At 35.3% G+C, this 16,814-nt stretch overlaps 1 protein-coding gene across 1 annotated transcript in view; it reads left to right on the forward strand.

The window, feature by feature from the left end:
• PJA2 (praja ring finger ubiquitin ligase 2) overlaps positions 1-16,814 on the forward strand; it is a 71,743-nt gene that overhangs the window by 41,564 nt on the left and 13,365 nt on the right. The window contains exons 6-7 of the mRNA XM_014843188.3: positions 4,648-4,833; positions 11,652-11,763. Of these exons, the coding sequence (XP_014698674.1) occupies positions 4,648-4,833; positions 11,652-11,763 (298 nt within the window). The remainder of the gene's footprint in view (positions 1-4,647; positions 4,834-11,651; positions 11,764-16,814) is intronic.

The raw sequence follows: 16,814 nt of genomic DNA on the forward strand, positions 1-16,814 counted from the left end.
TTTACAAAAGGACAGTGGCCATAGGTAGATGTTTGACCTAGAAGAGTGTTTGTCTTTACCCCTCCCAAACTAGAAACATGATTCTTTGCTTATAGAATGTTCCAGAAGAGAGTGATTAATAATTATAGGAAAGATGAAGTCCTTGAGAAGATGAGGAGGGTTAGGATCCAGATCTCAAGGAGAGGGCCTTTAGGACAGAGACTCTTCCGTTGTAACTGGTGGGAAGGTAGTACAGAGATACAAGTGTAGATGAATCTGTAGATTTGCTGGTAGAAGAAAAGATGAATTTGGTAACTTCAGTATTCTCATTGTTACTAGATGTTGAGAGTTGGAGAGGACAGAAAGATTGTGAAATTTAAGGAAAGAAGAAAAGATGGGAAATAGGCTTTCAGAGAGCTGGACAGCAAACTTAATAGGTAAACACTGAATAATTGCGGGGTGGTACTTAGTGTCCATTTGAGATTTATATTTTTGAATTTAAAGTTAAATTAGTAACATCACACTTGTGTATTTTCCTTTGGGCTTTTCCAGCTATTCTGGTGACTTTGCAAACTTTTTATGTAAATACTCTTAAAAATTTTTAATAAAACTTTAACAAATATTTTTCCTTTCCTGTTAACACTAAATTTATTAGAATAAAGGAACAGTTCTTCAGATTAAGTTCTGGGATTCTATCTTTGTGACTGGATGGCATGATTTTGTAAGCTTAATTCCCTTTTGGCTTTTTGACTCTTAATTCAAATTTCAGTTACTTTCCTTTGTTCTTCATCTCCAAGATAGGGATTTGAAATCTTAAAAATTTACTATACAATTAGAAGTATTAAAAATGAGCTTATACCTAAATCTTAGCAACTACTTACATATGTCTTGAGTTATAAAATGAAAACCAGTTCGTTAAATAGCAGTTAGGAATGTTTATTACATTCTCTAGGATTTTAAAAATAAATTTTTTATAATATAGTTAGATTATTTTATGAAAGGCTCAGCCCTTTAAAATGTTGATATTAACTCAGAGATTTAAAATTCTGTGCTGCAAATAAAAGATACTTGAATTGCTGATTTATTAGCTAAAGGAAGCCACTCAGATTTATAAAATCAGAGTACTGTAGTTAGTGGTTTCAGTTCTTTAATTTGATTTATTTGCCTTTCATTTTCTTCATTTCTCAGAAAATTCTATGATGCATGATTATATGATGGCATATTTTAAAACTTTTAATGGAAATTTCTTTAAAATACTCAGTTTATTAATGCATTTTAATAATTTTAATACTGCTATTCATGTAATGTTATTAAATTTAGTTTCTGTTATTGAGAAATAGGAATCTTTAATCATAAAGGGACCAACAGTCTATTTATCTGAAGCTTTGAGGTAACACTGTAGCCTACAGGGAGAGAGAAAGAAGACTGAGATACTGCTCTAAATGTTTTCAAGGTTTTTGAAGCATTTCAACTTACATTATATGCTTACATTCCCATGGGGATATTTGTTTCTGTTAGCTACACAAAATGAAAGGCTTTTTTTTTTTTCTTTGAGGAAGATTAGCCCTGAGCAAAGTAGTGCCAATCCTCCGCTTTTTGCTGAGGAAGACTGGCCCTGAGCTAACATCCATGCCTATCTTCTTCCACTTTATACGTGGAACATATACCACAGCATGGCTTTTGCCAACCGGTGCCATGTCCACACCCGGGGTCTGAACCGGCAAACCCCAGCCTGCTGAGAAGCAGAACATGGAAACTTCTCCACTGCAGAAAGGCACTTTTGACCCTATTGTTCAAAATCTTTTTTCTTTTTTCTTTCTTTCTTTTTTTTTTTTGGTGAGGAAGATTGGCCCTGAGCTAACATCTGTTGCCAATCTTCCTCTTTTTGCTTGAGGAAGATTGGCTCTGAGCTAACATCTGTGCCAGTCTTCCTCTATTTTGTGTGTGGGATGCTACCACAGCATGGCTTGTTGAGTGGTGTGTAGGTCTGCACCTGGAATCCAAACCTGTGAACCCTGGGCTGCCAAAGTAGAGTGTGCGAACTTAACCACTATGCCACTGAGCTGGCCCCAGCATCTTTTTTTTTTTTTTTTAAGGGCAAAATGCTTTTTGTTATGTTATCAAGCCAACTCTGGCCCAGCACAGTCCCACTCTTCGAGTCTGGTAAATTTTGTGTTAAACAGTAGGAATTTATATCAGCTTTATGTAGCATGTTGAAAGCATATGCTATGTACCACTTATTTTCTGTATCTATAACTGTGTTATAATGAATCATTAAAGATAGAATCAAATGTTTAAGCAAAACATGTAGTCAAGAATTGCTTATATAGTAAAAAAATATTAATGATATGTTATAAATTGTTTAGATTCAGAATGATTTCTTATTTTAGTCTTCTTCTGCTTTGAATTTAAAAAAACCCATAAATGAATATTTATTTCTTATACTGAATCATTTTCACCAATATGTTTGACGTTTATGTTATATATTTGAAATATAGAGTAACTTAGTCATTTTGATGTCTGTATAATAAAAAAAAGAAATGTATTTTTTGGTAGGAGTATATTAAAAATAACAAAAATTTCCAAGGACTGTTCCAGGTTTAATCTCTAAGTTATTTGTTTTTTAAAAGATTGTTTTTCAAGGATTTATGATTACATTTGCAACACATACAGCAAGAGTACCTATTATGTGCCCAGCACTTGTTAAGGGGGTATGTATGTATGTATGCCCTTGAGAAGCTCCCAGTCTAGGAGGAGACAAGTGAGTCACCAGAAGAATTACAATACAGTGTGCCAAGTGCTACCATGAAGGTGTGAACAAAGATCTGTTGCTTAGGAATAGCAGCAGATCTTAGGAATTTTTCATTTTATTTTGTATTTTAAATCCATTTGGAGTTTAAGATTTCATTGGACCTAATTATGATGCATGAAAGGAAAACATCCACTATCTATATATTAGACATTAAAACTTTAACAAAATAAGTATATGTTTATGCTAATTTCTCTGATTTTACTGGACTGGCTATACTGGATAGTAAATCTTATAAACCTGTTATTCTGCAGTGTAGTTTAGGATCTGAAATTAAAGAAACATTTATGAGTTTAGGTATAGTAAGAGATACTGTTTCTCTATTTAAAATGCATTGCTTCTTATGGGTGAACATTGTCTACATCTCTTTCATTAATGGAAACTGAATTTGCATGTTAGAATGAGTACTAATCTGCTGTTAAAGTTGAAATGCATAAATTGTTGTATAACATTATTTCTCATCTTAAAACTCAAACTAAAATTCAGCTCTGCCAAGAGTATGCTCTAATTTTTAACCCTTTGATATATCCTTTTGATATAACTCAAAGGTATTTTCTGTTAAATAAAATGAATTAAAATCCTACGAGTATAGTTTGTTATTTAAAATTTCATAAAAACAGAATTCTTATCTTTTGTTCAGTTCATTGCAGCCTTGAAATGCCTTTTCTTTCTCATGTATTATAGTTAATTTTTCTCAATTTGATCCTTGTGTCCAAATTTTTGGTGTTTTGACTTTTCCATGAGTGTTTTCTTTAACGTGTATGTTGTAAAATTTAACAGTCTGTCTGTCTATAGCTTCAAGGTTTTGCATCATACGTAGAATGATGCTGAGATTTTTGTAAAAATTTCTCTCATGATTTTTTAGGACTTTCATTGTTTTACTGGTGGGGGCTGGTGCTTATGCATTTTTAAAAGTGGCTCTGGAATTTATTTAACGGTAAATAATGACATATAGATTTAATCTCCCTCCTTCCAGGTGGATACTCTGTTGTCCCAGTGTCATTTATTGAATAATCCTTTTCCTTATTGTTTTGAAATGCTTCTTTTATCTGTTCCTTATTTTCTTTACCCGTACCACTCATTTGTCTGTCCCTGATCCTATGAGCTTATTTTCTAGTAGGAGAAAGACTGATAATAAACAAATAAGAAACTGTAAGTAAAAGTAAGTTCTACAATGAAAATAATCAGTGATGTGGTAGCCAGTGACTGGAGAGCTACTTAAAATGAGTGGCCAAGGCAGGCCTCTGAGCAGATAACAGTTGCTCTGACCTGAAATTCACGAAGGGAATGACTATGCAAAAATCCGGTGAAAGAACATTCAGGTAGAGGAAATGACCCCAAAGTGGAAACCGTCTCCATGTGTTCCAAGAGTAGAAAGAATAGTATGAGTGTAGTAAATGGGCAAAAGAGTGGTGAGAGGTAACAGTCGGAGAAGAGGGCTGAGGAGAAAGCATGTATTATGTAGGGATTTGTAAGCCAGACTGAGGAATTTGGATTTTATTTTAACTGTGAAGAGAAACTACTGAGAGCAGTGTTTAAAAATTCGCGAGTTGTCTAAGATGAATTTTTATTTTTCTCCTTCAAAAAGAGGAAATATAGGGGCATAGATAATTCATATCTCAAATAGGTTCTTACATAATTAGGAGCTATTTCTATATACATATGACCCTATAACAAATTTGCTTCCCTTTTACATAATTCTACAAATGAAGACAACATATTTTTAGAATCATGTAAGTACCGAGAGTTTAGAACTCAATGAATAAAGAATCTACTTGCACTATATAGAACTCTTTAAAGAAAATTTTATGATGTGTTTTAAAATACTATTTTTTCTTCCCTTAAAATGTTTGTATTAGGGAACACACATCCTTGGAAGAGGGGGAAATTCCTTGGTTACAGTACAATGAAGTCAATGAAAGCAGCAGTGATGAGGGAAATGAGCCCGCCAATGAATTTGCACAGCCAGAAGCGTTCATGTTGGATGGCAACAATAACCTTGAGGATGACTCCAGTGTGAGTGAAGACTTAGATGTGGACTGGAGGTGTGTATGAAGCACATTACCATGCTTAGCTGTTCATTCAGTAGAATTTGCTCGTGATTCTCCATTGTGAAAGCTGAATCTCTGATAGCTAAGAAGTGTTCTGATTTTCCCATCTGTTGGTTTTCATCTTCAATGCTCATTTTAGATGTCGTTTCCCACATGGACTCCTTCCTACTTATTCCAGTCAGTGACCTTTTTCTTCTTTGACTTTTAGCTCTTTAAGCTCACCTTATATCCTAGTTATTTCTATACTCATGGTTTGAGGTTTCTGACTTTTAAATTTAGCTTTATTTGCTAAATATAGCACTTAGTATAATCCTTAAAAAAAAAAAAGATAATACAGTCATGCGTTGCTCAATGACAGGGATACGTTCTGAAAAATGCGTCATTAGGTGATTTCGTCCTTGTGTGAATATCATAGAATGCACTTACACAAACCTGGATAGTATAGCCTACTACACACCTAGGCTGTTTGGTGCTAATCTTATGGGACTGCCATCACCGTATATGCAGTCCATTGGTGTGATTGGTGCATTGGTATATGCAGTCCATTGGTGATACTTGAAAAATTTCAAAATCCGTGATTGAATCAGAAGAATCCTAAGTATAAAATTTTCTTTCTCTGAACAAAATATGGAAAATTTAATTGTACCTTCCTAGAGATGTTGAAAGTATTAAATTTATCCCGACGAGGAGTAGTGAACTTCAACTAAAAGTATTAGATAAATTAAGTGGATTACAGAATTATGTCTCATGATATAATGGTCAGAATTTAACTTGTGATTTACAAAGTTAGACTTAGCTTTCAAGTGTGCAGTAGTCCTTTGGAAGCAGCTAATTACTGAGATACAGAAAGGATGTTTCTTCCAACTGACCCCTTTTTGTTACTTTTTCTGGAAAAAACATGGCTTGGTACAACCCTTGTTTCCATCTCTACACAGGTAGATTTTTAAGATTTTGTCTTGTTTTTCCAGCTAAAATTCCATTACAGAAAATTTAGAAAAATAGAGATAACAAAAACTCATTCGTATTCCCTAATAACTCTACAGGTTTCTAGAACTTACATTTTTAAGGGTTTTTGTGTCTTTAGTTTCTCTTTCTGTATGCGTAGCTACTTCTTTGTGCTTCTCCACATTCTTCTAGGCACAAAACTCAACATCTTGAAATCCTCCTTAGCATTTCCTATTATAAACTCCCCAAGGGAAAACAAAATTATATGTGCAGAGCAGACTTTTACTGACCCTTTTGTGGAAGTAGAGGTGGGATTTTATCATAGCCACACAAACAGTTTGTAATTCCATCTTAAACATTCTCGTTCTCCAAAACCCATTTTCTGGCTTCCTAAACATGGAAAGTCAGTGGCTTCACTCAGTCCTAGTCTTGCTGATCTTGATGCACCCCCTCCCCAGCTTTTCCTTCCTCTCTTCCATCTGCCCTTTACCGTCTGACCGAACTTCTTAATTCTGATGTCTTCTCTCTCCATTATGCAAAGTCATTCCTCAGAGTGCTCAGCAGATAACAGAATCATCTTTTCAGCATCTTCTGTGCATGTTGGGAGGCAATTATGGTTGCTTATGAGGAAATTTTTTCTTTTGCACATTTTCAAAATTGTGTAAAAATAATTTTTTACAGCTCCATTGTGTAGATGCTCCATCCTTTATGTAGATGCGCTAAAATTTAATTGATCATTTCCCCATTGAAATAGTGCGATGAAGTTCCCCCTCCCATAAAATTTGTTCTGTACTTCAGGTTATTTCTTTAAGACAGATTAATAGAGGTGACATAACTGATAGCTGTGATATTCTTTAAGATCTTGATATATATTTCTAAATCACTTTCAAAAAAATTCTTCCACATAAAAATTTGGAGTAATTGTAATAAAGTAAAAATGTAATAGTAAAGTAATAAAGTAGTATGCTTTACTGAGTATAATTTTAACTTAAATTTGAAAACTTTTATTGTAGATTCTAATTATTGATAATCCTTATGAATATGGCCGTTGCATTAAGATTTTTAAAGACATTGCTGTTTGCCCCAAAATTTGGGGAGCTTCAAAGTAGTATTGTTTTTAATATGGAAAACATTTTAGCGTTGGTTTTAAGACCAAAGTTGTTTTTTTGTTGTTTTTTATTGAGGTCACATTGGTTTATAGCATTATATAAATTTCACATGTACATCATATTTCGATTTCTGTGTAGACTACATCATGTTCACCACCAAAAACTAATTACCATCATCACCGTACACATGTGCCCTATTACCCCTTTCACTCTCCTCCCACCCTCTTCCCCTCTGGTAACCACCAATCTAATCTAATCTCTGTATCTATCTATGTGTGTGTTTGTTGTTGTTATTTTCCACTTATAAGTGAAATCATACAGTATTTGACTTTCTCCATCTGACTTATTTCGATTAGCGTAATACTCTTAAGGTCCAGCTATGTTGTTGCAAATGGCAAGATTTCATCTTTTTTTTATGGCTGAGTAGTAGTCCATTGTGTATATATACCACATCTTCTTTATCCATTTATCCATTAATGGGCACTTAGATTGTTTCCACATCTTGGCTATTGTGAATAATGCTGCAGTGAACATAGGGGTTCATATATCTTTTTGCGTTCATGTTTTTGTGTTCTTTGGATAAATTCCCAGAAGTGGAATAGCTGGATCATATGGCAGTTCTGTTCTTAATTTTTTGAGGAACTTCCATACTGTTTTCCATAGTGGCTGCACCAGTTTGCATTCCCACCAGCAGTGTATGAGGGTTCCCTTTTCTCCACATTCTCTCCAACACTTATTTCTTGTCTTGTTAATTATAGCCATTCTGACGGGCATGAGGTGATATCTCATTGTGATTTTGATTTGCATTTCCCTAATAATGAGTGATGTTGAACATCTTTTCATGTGCCTGTTGTCCATCTGTATATCTTCTTTGGGAAAATGTCTGTTCAGATCTTTTGCTCATTTTTTAATTGGGTTGTTTGTTTTGTTGTTCAGTTGATGAGTTCTTTATATATTTTGGGCATTATCCCCTTATCAGATAGACGATTTGTAACGTTAAGCCCAAAGTTTTGAAGGTTACTGTTTTGGATTTTATCTAGATATGGCAACACTTCATTATTTCCTTATGTGGTACTATATTAATTTATGCAGCAATAGCTAAAAGTTGCTAAAGTGAAAATACAATTTGATTTTCATATTAAAATAACACGTCATTTTGACAACTAAAAGGAAAAGTCAGTGCAAACAGCAGCAATTCTTACCTCTAAAGGCAAAATTTGACACATTTTTTTTTTTCAGTTTTGCTACTACTTAGGAAAAAAAGCTTTTTGGTTCTTTATTTTAGTTTAAATGAAAATGGAAAAAGTCCTCTATCTAAAGTTTGTTTGTTTTAAAGATTGGTGCCTGAGCTGACAACTTTTTTTTTTTTCTGCTTTTTCTCCCCAAATCCCCCCAGAACATAGTTGTGTATTTTAGTTGTGGGTCCTTCTAGTTGTAGCACGTGGGATGCCACCTCAGCTTGGCCTGACAAGTGGTCCCATGTCTGCGCCCAGGATCTGAACCAGCAAAACCCTGGGCCGCTGAAGTGGAGCGCGTGAACCACTCGGCCCCGGGGCCGGCCCCTGTTGATTTGTTTTGATGCAGTCACAGAACTGTTGTAGAATACCCAGGGAGTGTCTCATAGATTGGCGTGATAGGCGTTGATGTGGAGAAATAGGGGTTTTAGATTTAGACGAATCCAAACTATACCATTTAGTTATTCTTTGATAACTACTTAACCTCTCTATCTTTAAGAAATTGGGGGTATAGTTATTAACCTAATGAGATTGTGAGAAATTCATTCTGTATGGATATAACCATGGTTTAATAATAGAATTTTAACTATTTTAAAATTGTTTCAGGCTTATAGAAAAGTGGCAAAAATAGTACAAAGAATTCTCATATATCCTTCATTAAGATTCCCTAAATATTAACATTTACCACAACTGTCTTATTCTTTTTCCTTTCTTTATATTTATGGTATTTTGTTTCTGACCCATTTATGAGTAAGTTACAAACAAAACATGATGCCTCTTTACCTATTAAGAGTCTAGAATGAATTTCCTAAAAACAAGGACATTTTCTTACATCACACAGTGAAATTTTCAAAATCGGGAATTAACACTGAGGCAGTACTATTATCTAATCTACCGACCTTATTCAAATGTCTATAGTTGTCCCACTAGTGCCATTAGAGAAATTTTTTTTGGTCCAATCAAGGACCACTCATTACATTTAGTTAACATGTTTCTTTAGTTTCTTTTAATCTGGAATATTTCCTCAGTTTTTCATAACCTTGACATTTTTGAAAAGTACAGGCCATTTATCTTGTAGAATGTCCCTTAGGTCGGATTTGTCTGATGTCGTGATTAAATTCAAGTTACAGATTTTCAGTAGGAACACTATAGAAGTGATGTTTGTTCTTCTTAGTTTGTATCAGAAAGCTCATGATATTCAACTGTCCCATTACTGGTGGTGTTAGCTCTGATCACTTGGTTAAGGTGTTATCTTTCACATTTCTTCACGTATGCTTGCCATTTTTCCCTTTCGAGTTAATAGGCATCTAGTGGGAACATGGCTTGAGACTATGTAAATGACCTGTTTCTTCTCAAACTATCAAACTTCCATCCACTAGTTTTAGTATTGTCAGTGATTTTTGTCTGAAACAATTATTACCGTGGTGATTTCCAAATGAGTGATACTAGAATTTTTAATATTAGCTGATTATTTCACAGTGACCAAATTACCAGCAGATATCATGCACTGAACGTCTAGATCTGTTTAGCCTGGAGAAGAAAAGAATTACTGGGAGATAGTTAACTCTAACCATGTGAAGGAGTTTTCTGCCTAGGGAAAGTGGATGTAGTTTGTGTTCTTTGGCAGGTAGAACTAGAGCACTTGCTCCATGTGAGTTTCAAACTTCTGACAGGGCTCTCCCACACCGGCCCATAGCGCGTACCACCTTAGAAAACAGCGTAGTTTCTGCATACAGGGAATGGTTCTCCTGTTTCTTGAATGTCCACTCTTGTGCCATCTCTGTGCCAGGCACCAGTGTGCATCTACTCATTTAGTTTGTTTGACAGGTGAAGAAACAGAGTAACAGTTAAATAAATTTTTCACATTGTTTAACCATGACAGTTAAATGTGAAGTTAAATCCCTATCTGACTGACTCCAGGGCTCTTCCTCTCTGCACTGCATCTCATTGCTAGATGAAGGAGTTCTAGTATTGCAAGGGAGGCTGGCTTCACTAATTCCGAGTTTTAATTCTAATTCTAAAATCTGTGATTGAATGAGAATGACTGTTCCTAGGTACCATGTGATATCTGCTGATTTCTAGATACTACTAAGCTCTACTATATTCATAAGAATACTTCTGTTACCTCTTGGCAGTAGATTTGTAATTTTAATGATGGCACAAAGGTTGATATCAAAACTATTTTGAGCTATCTTGTGTAACTGTGGATTTTTCTGACTGATATTCAAGTTCTGATAGGAACTTGGAAGTCAACAGACATTTGCCTTTAGGTAAACAAAATAAGCTCTCTTTTGGAGATCTTGGATTTGAGATGGTGGAAGTTCATTGAGGTAAAGTGCCCTATAGAAAACTAAAAATTCAGTTCAAGAGCTCAAGAGGGGGCCTGGCCCTGTGGCCGAGTGGTTAAGTTCGCATGCTCCATCTCGGCGGCCCAGGGTTCCACCGGTTCGGATCCTGGGCGTGGACATGGCACCGCTCATTAGGCCACGTTGAGGCAGCATCCGCCATGCCACAACTGGAAGGACCCACAACTATAATATACAACTGTGTACTTGGGGGATTTGGGGACCAAAAGCAGGAAAAAAAAAAAAGAAGAATAAAAAGAAGATTGGCAACAGTTGTTAGCTCAGGTGCCAATCTTTAATAAAAAAAAGAAAAAGAGCTCAAGAGGCAGTTTGGAATTTGGTGGAGGTCTAGAGGTACCTGCAGAGAGGATGATTGACAACATGAACTGGAATGCAGTTTCCAAGGGAGCAAGATTAGAAAGAAGAGGACTGAAGATACACTTAGAATTTCCACGTTTTGAAATACTTCATACTTCCAACACTTGAGGAAAAGGAGGAATCTCTGTATGTTTAGGGATTGAGAAAGGAGATTAGGACCAGAATAAGACATATTTTACTTCAAGGGGCTTATAATCCTTTAGAAAAAAATTATGAAAATGAGCAGTTAGGAGTTAAATATTTTTATAGCCGAATAATAATGGAGGATGCCTGGTTCTTAGAAGAATTAGAGAGAGATTAATGAGAAAAACTTGAGAAAGTAAAGTATCTTCAAGCCCAAAGTAATTAAGGAATACAGGGCAAGAGAAGAAAAAGAGGCTTTGACTAATGATAGAATTAAAATAAATCAATAATTCTCTTTATTATGTTCTCACCTAAATTTAGATTGGAAACTAAAATAAACAGAAGGGGAAATATATGGGAAAGAATTAGGAAAGAAAAAGTACTACCATTATCTCAGCCTTAAGCAGTCCTCAGTTAGAACTAGAAACGTTAAAAGAGGGTTGTCCTGCAAACTTTGCCGTGAGTGTGGCAGACTATTGGGAGAGGTAGTGTTATCTTAATTCCTTATGCCTAGAATTTAACTTTTCTGTGGAGTTCTTCCTACCTCTTAACCCACAAGATTTATATTAAAACATTGTAAGGTTTTCTGCTTGTAGTGTGTTTATTGTCTTATTGGTGTGTTAATTATGTTTTCACCATAAAGATTTCCCAAATCATAGTTGTATTTTTTTTTTCAGTCTGTTTGATGGCTTTGCGGATGGACTAGGCGTTGCTGAAGCTATTTCCTATGTGGATCCTCAGTTCCTCACCTACATGGCACTAGAAGAACGCTTAGCCCAGGCTATGGAGGTATTTTAGTGACTCTGATGCCTATATATTAGTTTGTGGGACGCAAAAAATGATAAAAATTAAAGATTTTTTTAACCACTCTTAAGAAAAGGTGACTAATTTTCTCATCAATTTAATAACAATGACTGTACAATGATTACCACCAGTATGTGTATATAAATTACACTTGACATCCCACCAATTTCCCTAAAATTGGAGTATTTCCCAGTTTTTACTGCAGGATGGCATATGTTTTGCTTACATTTAGAAAATACACTTTTCCTCTATTGAATTATACGGGTCTGTGAATCTGAATATTTTATACACCCTTGCACAGGTGTATTTGTGAAATGAAATTCAAGATCCCTAAGGATATGTTACAAATCACTTCTTTTTTTTATTCTCATGGCTTCTAAATACTATCTTACTTCTTAATGCAGTTAGAAAATTTACTCTCCCTCATCCAGAAACACACACACTTTAATAAATGTGGCACATTTGGTGCCTGGGTTTGTATTGCCTTGTTTTCCTTATTTAACTAAAACACGAAAACTTGTTCGTAATTGTGTTTGTCTAAGGTCAAAAGCCCAAGCATTTTCACGTTTGGGAACTTCCACTGCACTGGTAGATTTCATTATAAAAAGTCTTTCTTTGTCACTATTTCCAAAGTAATTTCCAAAATAGAGGAACAGTAATAACATGAATGAATCAAAAGTGAGAGAACGAAAATGAATGAGTGAAATTTCAGGGATGTTATAATAGCATTTAGTCTTGAAATTTGAGATTAGAAAGTCCAGTTTAGATTCATAAATTAGTTAATAGATTGATAGGTAGATAAAAAGACAGACAGACCTATCTACACACTCATGCACCCTTAAGTTAGCTATGCTTTGGCATCACTTTTTTTCATGTGTGAATAATCTTCCATGGAGATCATTACTCTTAATTATGCTTTTTTGTGTATGTTTTTCTCAAAGTGACCATAGCATAAATACTGTGTACTAGGAGAAAAGTCCGAAAGAACATCATGAGACAAGATAGGCTTAGGACTTTTCCCAGATTTTTTAAACTTGTCTTACCAAATTCTGACACACATTAATTACTGACATAGCATAATAACTTGCATCAGAAATATAATATGTAAAGATTAAGGGTCACTGACTTCTTTGAGCTAAATAAATTTTAAGTGACCACAATGGAATATGTCCTTTCTAGAATCTGGTTTCACAGTGCTTAAAAAGTCTTTTCCATTTATTATACCAGTGATTTATAATCTCCTACAATATGGAGATATCTTTAAAAAGAAGTTTTGAGAATTAAAATAAAAGTTTTATTATTTGTTACTAATAGGAAATGTGACGTTTGATTGGCATCTTGAAAGAAGAGCCAGAGAGATTGGTCATGGGAGGTCATGCTAGGTAAAGACTCTAGCAGAGTCGACCAAGACAAGAGGCAGGAAAGAACATAGTATGTCCAGGGAACTTAGAGTCCCCACATTGTTGGCTCCTGCTCTTAGGGAACCCAGTGGCGGTGCCACTTTCAGTTATTCTTACCCATCTGTCTTTCTGCTTGTGATTAATGGTGTTAAGTGTCTCCCTTCCCCACAGCTTAACAGCTTCCTCAGATTTGGTGCTCTGCTCTATTTTATTTGAATTTGATTGAGACATGTTTCAACCCTAGAGAATCAATACAGTTCCATCTTCCTGTCACTCTGTAGAAATCTTTTTCTTTGTCTAGTATGCACTTATTTAAGCTGAGATAATTTATAGTTTCTTATTTTTCCTTTTAGATTTAACACTAACGTTCTTTAAATTGAAACAAAAACAAATAAGACAAACTGAGTGCCTTGACTTTTTTCTCAAGTAGCCCTATATCTTTTTGGCAGTAGTAGTTTTCATTTCTGTTAATTTTCCAGTATTAGACTGATCTGTCTTTTCACGTGGTGGCTATTGGTGAAAATATTGGCCATAAACATTTGCCTGATATCTCTGTCTAAAATTTGAGTGAAATCAGGGCAAAATATTTAAGATCTTTAATTGTTTGAAACAATGATATTAAAGCTTTTTACTCCCAAACAAATGAAAAGAAATATATGTATCCCTTTCATATGTTTATGTTGACATCTAAAATTTTTTAGCATAAATCCTAAGTAATATTGCTTATCCTATTTTACCTCTTTGCAGTAAAAATATGTTCAAAATTTAATGTAAAAAATTGATATAGATTGAGTTAAAATTGTTAGTATGTAACTGATCAAAAACAAACATGAATTTTGATAAATAATTAGTTAAAGTAAAATTCTACTGGAGATGCATCTCTTAATGAGACAAAGGCCTTTTTCCTTCCTACTTTATGAATTAATTTTATTTATTTCCAGGAGACATAGTTCAGCATCAATTTCATTTGTTTTTCGTCTTTATGAATGTAAGCTTGAGAAACTTTATTCCGATGAATAAATTGATAGGGATGGAAAGAGTTTCTCATAACATTGTCAGTCAGTTCTGAGATACTTAGCAAAATCCCATCAACTTGACAAATTGTCTACACCCTCCTTCAATTTTTTTGAAAGCAGAGGATTGGAAGCCATCTATAGAGATTTTTTAGAGTTCAGTTTGACCCCAGTATTTCAGATTGCCTTTTTGAATGGGTAAGAGGTATGCTTTTATTTATAAAGTGGGGAAAAGGTTAGTATAAAAAGGAATGTGGCGACAGAAACCAGATGGTACTTTGACTGCAGGCGCATTGTTAGGCAGATCAGTTTGAGGAAAGATTACAAGAAAAAGTTAATTGAGTCTCTTAAGACTCTCCATGCCCGTGGACCCCTCGGAAAGTCTTTACATACTTACAGAGCACCTCAAATACATTGGGGTGTGGGCCTTAGGAAGGCAGTACATGAGAGGAGAGCATGGGCTTTCGAGTTAGACAGATTCATTTAGGCTGTGCGACCTCAGACACTTCACTTAAGCTCTTTAAGCTTTAGGTGCTCATCTACAAAATGAGAATAATAAAATTACCTCATGAGTTATTGTGAGATTGTGTTAAAGCACCTAGCAAAATAGCTGGTGCCGTGGTAAATCTCAGTAAATGGCTGTATTCCAGGATATATTCAAATCAACAATCAACCAAGTGTTAATCATCAAGCAAATCTGGATTCACTGGTCATTCCAAATCAGTGTTAAATTGTTATAAATATTCATTCTTTAAAAACTAAATTCTGTTTTATTCTTTAGAAACTAATTTTGTGCTTAAAAAGGATTATACTACTTTAAACCTACATATATTCCAATTGGACTGTGTGGGCTATTTAGTTGTCTTTCTGTCACTTGGACTAACTTTTGAAAATATATTGCCTAAGGTATAAATAGATTTTTATTTTTTTGTGTATTGTCATAGCAGTGGCATAAAATGGTCTCTCTTGCTCTTGTTGCTAACAGGTGATCCCAGATCACCTTACATCAGTAAGTGGTCAGTACCAAGGTAATAAATTATTTTCACATATCTGAAATTCCAGATATTTATTAGCACTGCACATGTGCAGATAATCATCAGAAAGGAATAATGAACCCATTGAGACAAACATGTATCAAAGCATAGTTAGCCTGGAATAACCTCCCCAAATGGAACTTACTATGAATAGTACCCCTTCTTTTTGTTTGTGTGTAGCACAGAGGAGTTCTTGCAGTCTATCTTAAGAAGTACACAGGGAATTGGCTGAGATTCATGATTTTGGTTATGTGAGAAAGAAGCGACAAATAACAGGCTCTTCTTACTTTCCATTTCCTTATCTTCTGATGGGAAAGTTTAATGTAAAGAATTACTATAAAAAGGGATTCGAGTAACAAGGGATTGCTTAGTAAGGAATAAAGGTAATTCTAAAGAGTATAGGAAAAGCATGTATAAGGATCAGTCACCCTCTATAGGGCTAAGATACCCTAAGGAACAGTCCCCACTCCACTTCAGGCTTGGGATCCAGACCTTGATGGAGATGACACAGCTGTGGCTCACTGAATGGCAGAGAAGTTACAGTGATGATGCGCTGGCAGAACCTGCTGCAAATCAGCCCTGTAGAGTGCTGGAGAAAGCTATTCGTAGGGAGATGTCTAACTGAAAGCACTCTGCTACAGAACTGTCCAAGGTGGATGCTAGGGGAAGCTACTGGCCACTGGGTGCTGCTGGTCCCGTGTATCACAAGAGCTGGATGCTGCAGAAACTGTGTGCATTGCAGGAGTCTGGTGCTAGAGAAAGCCACGCATGCCACAGAGGCCTGTTGAGCATGCATACCAGGACTGGAAGCAAAGCCCTTTTCCTCCTGTAGTGTCCCTTCAGCATCCTGTAGCTACAAAGCTTAATATCATGACAACTGTCAGAAGGGAAAATATTAAATGGCCCGAATCCATTTTCACAGAGCTGACAAAAATAGTGAATTTGGATCTGAGAAGAATAATTGATAACTGTAATAGTTCATCCCTTTGACTGCTTGGATTCCATATACACCTTTTTACACACATTTGAGCTCCCATCCAACAACAGTACAACTATATTTCTACCTAACAAGATACAGCTATTCTTAAAAGTGATGTTTTTATACCCTTTTCCCAGAATGAACAGCTGAACAGTCCCAAGAGTCATTATATCCATCACTGGCTGTTAATTACGCCACAAATTCAGTCACTCACACTGAAATGTTCTCTTATATAAAGGTTAAATTGTCAAGTTAACTGCTATATGAAATAAAAATGAGGAGAGAGAAAAAGAAAGTGGTTAGCAGATACAAATAAACACATTTAACAGGCAGATATCTAGACATTAAGCAAAGCTACTAGTTCTTGTTTCTGTAATTGTTAGCTATGGTTTCCTTCTTCCATAACACATTCCATATTTTCCCTGCCTTCAGCTGGTTAGGGTTCTTTACTTGGTGGAGTGACCCAAACCTACGTTCCTGAAGAGTCTGTGTCCTCAATTATCCTGTCTTTTTTGGCTGCTGTAGTTTTCTGGTAACTTTGTTGGGCATAGAAATACTAAGAGAAGTATCCTCTCAGTGAGATTATCACAGGACTTTCAAATAGAGGAAG

This window comes from Equus asinus, chromosome 9 (genome assembly GCF_041296235.1).
Source record: "Equus asinus isolate D_3611 breed Donkey chromosome 9, EquAss-T2T_v2, whole genome shotgun sequence".
NCBI classification, from domain to species: Eukaryota; Metazoa; Chordata; class Mammalia; order Perissodactyla; family Equidae; genus Equus; species Equus asinus.